Here is a 12048-nt window from a genome sequence, read left to right on the forward strand (position 1 = left end):
CTTTCAATTTTGCCCTGGTTTAGAAAAGTAAAGTAACAATCAAGTAATGTATGCACGTCAAGGATGTATGCACGTTCAACTAAGACTCAGTAGTGAATCATATTTGAATATCTAAAAGCGTGGCACTGAATTGGCTTTTTTTCTTTTTTAGTAATGTGATTAAAATTTTAGAGAACATTCTCTCACCTTACAGTCATATGACAGTCCACACACTCCACACACTAGTTTTCCACCTGTGTGAATTTTTGAAAACAACTTAGATATATACAAAATATACAAAAGAACAATAAACACAATAATATGAAGGGCGAGGTGCAAAACAGAAACCAGCTCACAGATTCTGAACACAATGCGTACTTATTGTTCATTAACATTCCTTCTTTTTAATTTTCATCACAGATGATGCTAAATAATATTAAAGGGGGGAGGGAAAGAAAATTAACCTAGGATACCCCAGCCACAGACGGCCATGTATATTTCACAGAATCATACGAGTTTGAAGGGGCTCTTGGGTCATCTAGTCCAACCCTTACAATGCAGGACTCTCTACACATAGCTCCTCATCCAACTTGAAACAATACCAGACCCAGGTTAGCTTTGCAAATGCGCTAGCGGTTTTATTGCTGCGCCACTAAGAGTGGATAACCAACTTCTTTAGAAGCTATATGTGTAACAAAGCAGAACGTTACATAAGATTAATCTTTTGAGAGTGGATTGTAAAATGCACACATTTATTAACGTCTCTGTTAGTGTGAGTCCCCAGATTTGACATTGGATGTCTTCTGATCTCCCACAATGGTTAGATAACAACAACAACAACAACAATAATAATAATAATAATAATTTATTCATACCCCGCCCTCCCCAGCCAAGACCAGGCTCAGGGCGGCTAACAACCGATATAAAAACAAATTGATTGAAATACAACCTTAAAAACAAGATTAAAATACAGCATTAAAACATTAAAATGCAGCCTCATTTCAATGGAAACTCAAATCAAAAACTTTTTTGGGGATGAAAACGTCGAATCTTCACCAAGGTCAACTATCCAGACTGGTCCTACGTGGGCCAGAAAAAAGCCAGGGAAGTCCCCAAATCACAGGAGAAAGGAAAAAAGAAAGAGGGGGAGGGGATCAAATTGATTTCAAGCCAAAGGCCAGGCGGAACAACTCTGTCTTATAGGCCATCTTAGATGGGCAGCTGCCATGGTCCCCCCCCCCAAAAGATCTTTGTATACACCCCCCACCCCCATTCAAAAATTTTTTTAGGGGGGAATGCCATTTGTGGGTCATTGAAAATGTTTGGGCAACGATCAGAATACACATTTCCAAAAACTAGTTACCTTTATACAACTCCACCACATGTGGAAATAAGTGCCTATCTACCTCTGTGAATTCTCTGGTGGCGAGTTAGGCTAGAACTAAGGTAGAAGCCCTTTTCACACTCCAAACACTGATAAGGTTTCTCCCCGGTATGAATTCTCTGATGGGAAATAAGGTGCGGCCTGTGTCGGAAGCTCTTCCCACATTCAGTGCATTGATACGGTTTCTCTCCTGTGTGAATTCTCCCGTGAGAAGTGAGGTTCCTCTTCCGAGTGAAGCTCTTCCCACACTCCGAGCACTGATACGGTTTCTCTCCCGTGTGAGTTCTCTGATGAGAAGTAAGGCGAGAACTGTGATGGAAGCTCTTCCCACATTCCAAACATTTATATGGTTCCTCCCCTGTGTGGATTCTCTGATGGGAAGTAAGGTACGAAAGATGACAGAACTTCTTTCCGCAAGCCCAGCACTTAGATACTTTCTCCCCTGCCTGAATACTCTGATGAGAAGTGAGACTTCTCTTCCTCGTGAAGCTCTTCCCACATTCCAAGCATTTATACGGCTTCTCCCCTGTGTGGATTCTCTGATGGGAAGTAAGGTAAGAACTGCGAAGGAAGTCTTTTCCACATTCTAAGCATTTGTATGGTTTCTCTCCTGTGTGGATTCTTTGATGATGGATGAGAGTGACCTTCTGTTTGAAGCTCTTTCCGCATTCCAAGCACTGATACGGATTTTCCCCGGTGTGAATTCTTTGATGGCGGATGAGGGTTATTTTCTGCCTGAAGCTCTTTCCGCATTCCAAGCACTGATACGGATTTCCCCCGGTGTGGATTCTTTGATAGGGAATGATGGCAAGACTCCGGCGGAAGTTCTTTCTGTGGCGATAAGAGCCTGAGGAAGAAATGGGGAGTCTCAAATCACTGAACAAGTTCAATCAATGCTTCTGACAAAGGAGAAACTGAAAAGACTTGTTTTATTATTAAATTTATTTATTTAGTACAGTGGTACCTCTGGATATGAATGGGATCCCTGTTCACATCCTGAAGTAAACGCAACACGCATCTGCAGGTCGCGATTCACCGTTTCCACGCATGCGCCTGACGTCATTTTGAGCGTCTGCACATGCGCGAGCGGTGAAACCCGGAAGTAATGTGTTCCGTTACTTCCGGGTCGCCGCGGAGCGCAACCCGAAAGTGCTCAACCTGAAGCAACTTCAACCCGAGGTATGACTGTAAATTTATATACCGCTTTTCTTTATAAGATCTCAAGGCAGTTCACAGAACAAAACACAGTATAAAAACAAGCAAAGCCCTTTACCGAGAGAGGCAATGATCTCTTCCATGACTTCTCTATGCAGCATTTTCTGGTGAGAATCCAGCACTGCCCACTCCTCATTTGAGAAATACACAGCGACGTCTTCAAAGGACACCGGACTCTAAAAGAGAAAGAAAACAGTTTCCTCTTTAACGTAAACATTATCTACCAGCAAAATCTGGATGGCTAGTGTTGTAAACAAAATCTGCCCTTTTCCCTTAAGGGGTATCCAAGAGCACATATAGATTCCTTACGTAGGTTCCCTATTGGTAGGAGAAAAGAACAGAGGCCACCCGGGGAATATTGAGACGCAAAGCAGCTAGTAAGCCTGATCTTTATTGTTCTGTTGCAACGGGGTGCTCCCCTCACACACAGGAAAGGACCAGGTGTGTCCACCCTTATACAGACACTTTAAATTCCCTGCCCTGGAGCTCAAGACCACTCCTCCATATATCATACATATATCACAGAAGGGGTGGTCTACAGCAGAAATTTGAATGTTGTTTTTCCTGTTTGCCAGGTTATCTGATTGTCTTTCCTGAAAGTCTGTCACCCATGATAGTCTGTCACCCATTAGAATGCTGATTACTCAATTCCTGAGACAATGGGAAGGCTCCCTGACCCCCCACCCTCCTTGCAGGGAAAACATTTGGTCAGTTTGGGAATCAAAAATATTTTCAGGTCGGTCTTCCTGTGCTGATCTATGTACATGCTTGGTTGGTACATTTATTATATATCTAAGACCTTAAAGGGATGTGGGTGGCGCTGTGGGTTAAACCACGGAGCCTAGGACTTGCCGATCGGAAGATTGGCAGTTCGTATCCCCGCGACGGGGTGAGCTCCCATTGCTCGGTCCCTGCTCCTGCCAACCTAGCAGTTCGAAAGCACGTCAAAGTGCAAGTAGATAAATAGGTACCGCTCCGGCAGGAAGGTAAACGGCATTTCCGTGCGCTGCTCTGGTTCGCCAGAAGTGGCTTAGTCCTGCTGGCCACATGACCCGGAAGCTATACGCTGGCTCCCTCGGCCAGTAAAGTGAGAGGAGCGCCGCAACCCCAGAGTCGGCCACGACTGGACCTAATGGTCAGGGCTCCCTTTACCTTTACCTAAGACCTTAAAATCACACTAGCTGGTAGCACATATGGGATGGCTCCATCTTCCTGAGGTTGGACTCGGGTCCCTTCCAAGTCTACAATTCTATGATGCTATTATTATCCTGTAGAACGTAAACTGTATTGAGTGGCTTCCCCGGTCTTCCTAGTGGGCAGCTTTGGCAGGAAGAAAGGAAGGAGGAATTCTTTGCACCCAAGGAGGTGGAGTCTCCTTCTTTGGAGGTCTTTAAGCAGAGGCTTGACAACCATATGTCAGGAGTGCTCTGATGGTGTTTCCTGCTTGGCAGGGGGTTGGACTCGATGGCCCTTGTGGTCTCTTCCAACTCTATGATTCTATGATTCTATGAAGGGAAAGACAGCCCCTAGACTCTCTTCCCAGCGGTCCGTCTCCGTACCTGGTCAGGTGTCACAGCAGCCGTTTCCCCTCCAGCACCAAGAAGAGATGGCTGAGTAGATATTGCCGGCATCATTCCATTCCACAAGAAGATCCCTGAGATCAGGACAAAAAAATCCATTGATTTTGTAGTAAGGTTTAAGGCTTACTGGGAAATGATATATAATGAAATGAAAAGAATGTTTGAAATAACAGAAAACCAGAAGCTTTTCTCTTGTGAATTATAGGGACAGAACTACCTAAAGTGTATTGAAATTTATTTACGTATGCGACGACAGTGGTACCTCGGGTTACAGACGCTGCAGGTTACAGACTCCGCTAACCCAGAAATAGTACCTTGGGTTAAGAACTTTGCTTCAGGATGAGAACAGAAATCATGCGGCGGCAGCGAGTGGCTGCATTAACTAAAGTGGTACCTCAGATGAAGAAACGTTTCAGGTTAAGAACGGACCCCCAGAACGAATTAAGTTCTTAACCCGAGGTATCACTGTACAGAGGCAAGAATTTTACTTGCCCCAAAATGAAAAGAAGCAGAAGTCCCAGCAAAGGAAGAGTGGAGACATAAACTTATGCAGTGGCGTAGCGTGGGTTGTCAGCACCCGGGGCAAGGCAAGTAATTTGCGCCCCCCCCCCCGCTGCACTGTCCCTCCCCCAGATAGTCCCTCGCTCTCTCTCCGCACCGCACCGCACGCCTGGCACCCTCCCCTCCACAGTGGGCGGCGACCCGGCGGCTCGGATCGGATTCGCACAGCCAGCACTGCAGTGAGAGAGAGTGAGTGAGCCAGGTAGGGGCAGAGAGCTGCGAGTGCGAGCGCGCCCCCCCAGATGTTGCGCCCGGTGCGGCCGGCCCCCCCTGCACCCCCCACGCTACGCCACTGAACTTATGGAATATGCAGAAATGGAGAAACTTACCAGAAGATAGCAAACTTTTTATAAAAAAATGACATTGGTTTATTGAATGTTTGCAGATAAATTGTAAAGAGATAAAAACATTGGCAGGATTATTGTAATAAGAGTATATATTTAAAGAAGCTGAATAAATGAGCAAATTGAGTTAGGGTATGCAGAAAATACTAAAAAATAAATTTAAGGAACCGCAGAAAGAGGGGAAAGGAAATCAAGGTTTGAAATGTCAAATGATTGTAAAATCAGTGAAATGTATAAATCTGAAAAGTATAAATAATTTTAAAAAAACCCATTGGTCAGTAGCAAAAAAATTTCTCAGAGGTTTAGTGACACAAATCTTAAGTACACCTTGACGTTACAAAATGTCTCACATAACATAGTGTGGACATTATTGTGCATTTTATATTTCAGTTCTATTAAAAATAAGGTAAAGGTAAAGGTACCCCTGCCCGTACGGGCCAGTCTTGACAGACTCTAGGGTTGTGCGCCCATCTCACTTAAGAGGCCAAGGGCCAGCGCTGTCCAGAGACACTTCCTGGTCACGTGGCCAGCATGACAAAGCTGCATCTGGCGAGCCAGCGCAGCACACGGAAACGCCGTTTACCTTCCCGCTGGTAAGCGGTCCCTATTTATCTACTTGCACCCGAGAGTGCTTTCGAACTGCTAGGTTGGCAGGCGCTGGGACCGAACGACGGGAGCGCACCCCGCCGCAGGGATTCGAACCACCGACCTTTCGATCGGCAAGTCCTAGGCGCTGAGGCTTTTACCCACAGCGCCACCTGGGTCCCGATATTAAAAATAAACCTGTTGTTTAATTGGACAAAAGTGTCCTGACTCCTTAAGATTCAGCAAAACCTAAAAGAATCCCGTTAATTCCTTGCATAAACAATAAAGAGGTTAATCTTTACCCAAGAAGGAGGCCCCTCTGTCCTCCTCCTGGGCTGTCCCCCGTCTCAGCGAATGCTCTCCAGCGTCCAAGAGAGTCTTCTCTGCCTCATGGAAATCTTTGGTCCCTTCTGATGACATACCATTTACCTGAAACAAAAAGGAAGATCAAAAGAGGGATTAGGGTTAAGAAACAGAAAAGGGATTTGGACAAACTCACAAAGTGAGTTGCCTTATCAACATGCTCTCTACTTTATTTATAGTGGCCACTTTATTTATAGTGCGGATAATTGACCACTTTATTTATAGTGTGTGTGGGGGGGGGGATTATTATTTGGGAAAAACAAAATGAGTTGGGCAATTAATAAAATCAATTAAGCATATGAGATATACTCAGAGTCAAGTGTGAATTCCATGCTCTTTATTCCAGCTCATAGTAGAAATGAATGAAACTTTCCCCAAAACGTCTAGCTATATATATACATTATTTACACAATGGGCCCTGCGTGACTGGCTAATTCCGAGCTGCTCCTGTTGTCCAATCAGATTGCGGTTTCACCTCCTCCAGAAGCCTGATTGGCTGCTCCTGCAGGCCAATCAGGTTGCTGATTCACTTCATCCAGGAGCCTGAATTGGCTGCTTCTGCAGGCCAATCAGGTCACTGATTCACTTCCACCTGGAGCTGGATTGGGTGGCTCCTGCGGACCAATCAGACTGCTGCATTCTGGATCCTATGCTTCTAGGATTCAGCTCAGTACATAAAAGCATATCTTCCCTGGAATTCTTAGCCCTAGAATTAAATTTTCTTACCTGCTGCTCTTCCTGCTTCCTGTCCTCTGCCCAGCTCAGGAGGAAACCTTCGGCCAGGGCCACCGCCTGGGAACTGGTCTCTGCTCCACATTCCCTCACCCAGTTCCCCATCTCCGGGGGGAGGACAGCCAGGAACTGCTCCAGGATCACCAGGTCCAGGATCTGAGATTTTGTGTGAAGTTCTGGCTTCAGCCACTCACGGCAGAGATGGTGGAGTCGGCTGCAAACCTCTCGGGGACCCTTGGCCTCTGTGTAGTGAAATTTCCTGAACTTCTGCTGCTGGACATTTGAGCTGAGGGTGTCCTCTGCCCTCAATCTCTTCTCTGTGGTTTCCCCCCAGAATTCCTCACTGCTCCCAGTCTTGGTGGTTTGGGAACCCCTTCCTGCTTTAGGTTCAGCTGAATCTTCTTCCATCATTGATCTATGTTGCTGGAATGCCCCCACCAGATTCAAAGGGACTTGTCCCTTTATTGCTAATTTTCTCTCAGGGCAACCCCCAGAGATGCTTCCAAGTCCTGCAAATCCAACACACAGTTCTGTTAGCAAATTATTACTCTTAATCTCAGGGTTGTGGGTTTGTGGGACACAATGTTGGGCAAAAGAATCCTGCGTCGCAGAGGCTTGGACTAGATGACTTCTAATTCTGCAAATCTGTGATTCCACAGTGCGCATCAAAGAGGCTTCCCGACTTCTTGGAACAGAGAAAGAAGCTTGGCTTTCTGGTGTGGGTGTTGTAGGGAGGTGGCACCCAGGTGAATCAACTGCCAGGGGTGCCAATTAGAATAAAATATTGGGGTGTGAGCAGGTGAGCCCCACCTCACTGGACTTTGGTTTGGACTCAGTCTGGCCCTTATGTTGCCCTCCCCTTATGGTCTTGATCTATCGGTTACTTTTAAAATGAGGCTGCATTTTAAATTGCATTTTAACCTGTATTTTAAATTGGTTCTCCCCCCCCCTCCATTATGTTTTTATTGTGATTTTATTTGCGTCAGCTGCCCTGGCTGGGGAGGGCAGGGTATATATAAAAAAAATTATTATTATTATTATTATTATTACAGTGGTGCCTCGCAAGACGAAATTAATCCGTTCTGCGAGTCTCTTTGTCTAGCGGTTTTTCCGTCTTGCAAAGCAACCCTATTAGCGGATTAGCGCTATTAGCGCTATTAGCGGCTATTAGCGGCTATTAAAGGCTTAAGGGATTAGCGGATTAGCTGCTAAAAGGCTATTAGCAGCTTAGCGCTTTAGAAAAAGGGGGTGGGGAGCAGAAAAACCCCTCAAGAATCGCAAGACATTTTCGTCTTGCGAAGCAAGCCCATAGAGAAATTCATCCTGCGAAGCACCTCTGAAAACGGAAAAACCTTTCGTCTAGCGGGTTTTCCGTCTTGTGAGGCATTCGTCTTGCGGGGCACCACTGTATTATTATATTATTATTATCAATCAATTGACACAATTTTAATGGCAATGCTGGAAAAACATTCTGACAGTAAAAGCTGTTTGACAGTGGAACGGTCTCCCTCAGAGGGTGGCGGACTCTCCTTCCTTGGAGGTTTTTTAAGCAGAGGTTGGATGGCCCTCTGTCCTGGATGCTTCAGCTGAATTTATTCCTGCATTGCAGGGGGTTGGACTAGATGACCCCTGGGTCCCTCTCCTTTTTTTAAAAAAATCCTTTATTATTGTATTCACATAATATACATTCTTTACAACAAAATAAACAGACAGCTCCAAAATAAAATCGTATGTAACAAAACCATAAGTGTCATGTTTTCATTTACAGTGGTACCTCAGGTTAAGAACTTAATTCGTTCCAGATGTCTGTTTTTTAACCTGAAACTGTTCTTAACCTGAAGCACCACTTTAGCTAATGGGGCCTCCCGCTACTGCCACGCAATTTCTGTTCTCATCCTGAAACAAAGTTCTTAACCCGAGGTAATATTTCTGGGTTAGCGGAGTCTGTAACCTGAAGCGTCTGTAACCTGAGGTACCACTGTACACTGATCTCCTCTCCGATACGTTTACTTGATATTTCTTGCTGCTATCTGCTTTCCTTATACAGTGGTACCTCAGGTTAAGTACTTAATTCGTTCTGCAGGTCCGTTCTTAACCTGAAACTGTTCTTAACCTGAATCACCACTTTAGCTAATGGGGTCTCCTGCTGCTGCCGCCGCAGCACAATTTCTGTTCTCATCCTGAAGCAAAGTTCTTAACCTGAAGCACTATTTCTGGGTTAGCGGAGTCTGTAACCTGAAGTGTATGTAACACTGTAGAATCTTTATTAAAATTTAAATCTCTTCAATCCTATACCAAGCTTTAACAATTTCAATTAACCCCTTCACTCCCTGCCCCACAGCCCAGTACTGCCCTCCACCAATGCGATCTTCTTTACCTACTATTATTTTTGTGATTGTTGCGTTGTCCCCCCCGGGTCCCTTTCCATGCCTACAATCCTATGAAATATTTTATTTGGGGAGCTCCTCTCCTCCCCCCAATAATCTACAACTAAACAATAAACTCCCCCCAATAGACTCCCTGCTTCTCCCCCTCCATTCAGCGCCTGCCTGGTTCTGGGGGTCCGCCCATCTCCCCACCCAGGGGGTCTCCTCTCCTGCCCTGGGGCTCCCCTGCACCCAGGTGCACCGGGGCCAGAGGTGGGTCTGCGGGAGCTCACCAGGTCCCCGAAGCCCCTCGGGCAGAGGCAGAAAAAGCCGCTGGAAGGACCAGGCATGCGCATTGGGGTGGACTGGGCAGGAGGGAAGAGCGTTGGCTCTGGAGGACCTCGCGACCCCGCACCTCCCTTCCTCGCCACATTCACGTCCTCTCTAGGAAACGAAGGCCGCCTCGTTTTAACTCTACAGAAGCCGTTGCGCAGGGTTTAATTAGAATGGGGGGGGGAGAGATCCCCCTCTAGAAATAAAAAAACAAACAAACATAATATAATATAATTATAATATAATATAATATAATATAATATAATATAATATAATATAATATAATATAATATAATATAATAATATAATATAATATAATTAATATAATATAATATAATATAATATAATATTTGGGTGCGTGGGTGTATCCCTCTAGAAATAATAAAACAAACACATGGGGGAATACACACACACACACACAATATTATTTTATTTTATTTTATTATATCATATTATATTAGTTTGTTTTATTATATCTAAATAATAACATCCTCCCACCTGATGTCAAAGAGAAAAACAACTACCAAACTTTTAGAAGACATCTGAAGGCAGCTCTGTTTAGGGAAGCTTTTAATGTCTAATAGGTTATTGCATTTCAGTGTTTTGTTGGAAGCCGCCCAGAGTGGATGGGGAAACCCAGCCAGATGGACAGGGTATACTGAAATAAATTATTATTATTATTATTATCATCATCATCATCATCATCATCATCATCTTCATTCCTTTGCATTCCTCTCTTTACTTTTGTTCTGTCATTTTTCATTTTCGTTCTGTCATTTTTTCTAGATATAATTTTATTTTATTGTGAAAAGGTTAATAAAAATTCCTGTGGGGAGGAAAAGAAGCCCTGGCACAGTGGAGCAGCAGAGCTCAGCCCTCGTGGTTATAGTAGTAGTCATAATAACAGTAATAATAATATATTTATTATTTATATGCCGCCCCTCTGTAGTCACTGGTAGCATCAACTTATTGAATACCTGAAGGAACATCTCCACCCCCATCGTTCTGCCTGGACACTGAGGTCCAGCTCCGAGGGCCTTCTGGCAGTTTCCTCCCAGCGAGAAGTGAGGTTACAGGGAACCAGGCAGAGGGTCTTCTTGGTGGTGGTGCCCACCCTGTGGAACACCCTCCCATCAGATGTCAAGGAGATAAACAACTATCTGACTTTTAGAAGACATCCGAAGGCAGCCCTGTTTAGGGAAGTTCTTAATGTTTGATGTTTTATTGTGTTTTTAATATTCTGTTGGGACGCGGGTGGCACTGTGGGTAAAAGCCTCAGCGCCTAGGGCTTGCCGATCGAAAGGTCGGCAGTTCGAATCCCCGCGGCAGGGTGCGCTCCCGCTGTTTGGTCCCAGCGCCTGCCAACCTAGCAGTTCGAAAGCACTCTCGGGTGCAAGTAGATAAATAGGGACCGCTTACTAGCGGGAAGGTAAACGGTGTTTCCGTGTGCGGCTCTGGCTCGCCAGAGCAGCGATGTCACGCTAGCCACGTGACCCAGAAGTGTCTCCGGACAGCGCTGGCCCCCGGCCTCTTGATGAGCGCACAACCCTAGAGTCTGTCAAGACTGGCCCGTATGGGCAGGGGTACCTTTACCTTTTTAATATTCTGTTGGGAACCGCCCAGAGGTGCTGGGGAAACCCAGCCAGATGGGCGGGTATAAATAAGTTGTTGTTGTTGTTGTTGCTTCCTGCATCTAGTGCAGGGTTTCCCAAAACTTGGGTCTCCTCTAGCTGTTTGGACTACAACTCCCATCTTCCCTAACTAGAGGGACCAGCAGTCAGGGATGATGGGAACTGTAGTCCAGAAACAACTGAAGGGCCAAGTTTGGGAAATCTTCCTCTATTGGGAGCGAATGACCTCAACTCTGTGCTGTCAAAAGGGCTTTTGTCTCCCTTGGGGTCTTCCAACATCAGGAGCTCCGGAAGCTGCCATATCATGCCAAGTTAGACCACTGGCACTGCCCCATAATGGGCCAGCAATCACTGCCGCTAGTTCAGACACCATTGGGGTCTAGTTGCATCCATCTTGTGCACCCGAGCGGATCAGTCAGCCACCTGAGAATATATATATAGTGGTACCTTGGGTTACATATGCTTCAGATTACAGACTCTGCTAACACAGAAATAGTACCTCAGGTTAAGAACTTTGCTTCAGAACAAGAACAAAAATCGTGCGGCGGCAGCGGGAGGCCCCATTAGCTAAAGTGGTACCTCAGATTAAGAACAGTTTCAGGTTAAGAACGGACCTCCAGAACGAATTAAATTCTTAACCCGAGGAACCACTGTATATATATATATATATATATATATAATTGACCAGTAGCACCTTAGAGAACAACTATGTTTGTTCTTGGTATAAGCTTTCATGTGCATGCACACTTCTTCAGATATTTGGTATCTGAAGAAATGTGCACGCGCACAATTTTTGTACCTTTCGAATCGGTTGGCAAAGGGAAATGGGTTAAAAGATCAAACAGGTTTCGAGAAAACCAATTGCTAATATACGCAGGCATAATGTACACCGTTTATTTTATTTTTTACTTGCTTATCTAAAGCATTTTTTTTACCCTGCTCTCAAACAGTCCTTGCACTCAGGTCAACAATCTA

General features: G+C 45.1%; 1 protein-coding gene across 2 annotated transcripts; it reads right to left on the reverse strand.

Moving 5' to 3' along the window:
- Nucleotides 1-363: 363 nt before the first annotated feature.
- Nucleotides 364-9534, reverse strand: LOC310670368 (uncharacterized protein). Of its 2 annotated transcripts, none has more exons than XM_083425605.1 (6): nucleotides 9403-9534; nucleotides 6738-7252; nucleotides 5951-6077; nucleotides 4138-4232; nucleotides 2637-2754; nucleotides 364-2210 (listed from the first exon to the last, which is right to left on the reverse strand). In XM_083425605.1, the coding sequence occupies exons 2-6, from the start codon at nucleotides 7152-7154 to the stop codon at nucleotides 1378-1380; spliced, it is 1590 nt and encodes a 529-aa protein (XP_083281731.1). In that variant the 5' UTR covers nucleotides 7155-7252; nucleotides 9403-9534; the 3' UTR covers nucleotides 364-1377. The 2 variants fall into 2 exon arrangements, with proteins under 2 accessions (XP_083281731.1, XP_083281730.1); XM_083425604.1 differs by having other exon boundaries at nucleotides 9372-9526.
- Nucleotides 9535-12048: the final 2514 nt, after the last annotated feature.

The sequence above is a fragment of the Podarcis tiliguerta genome (genome assembly GCF_965153285.1).
Source record: "Podarcis tiliguerta genome assembly, chromosome: 2".
Classification (NCBI taxonomy): domain Eukaryota; kingdom Metazoa; phylum Chordata; class Lepidosauria; order Squamata; family Lacertidae; genus Podarcis; species Podarcis tiliguerta.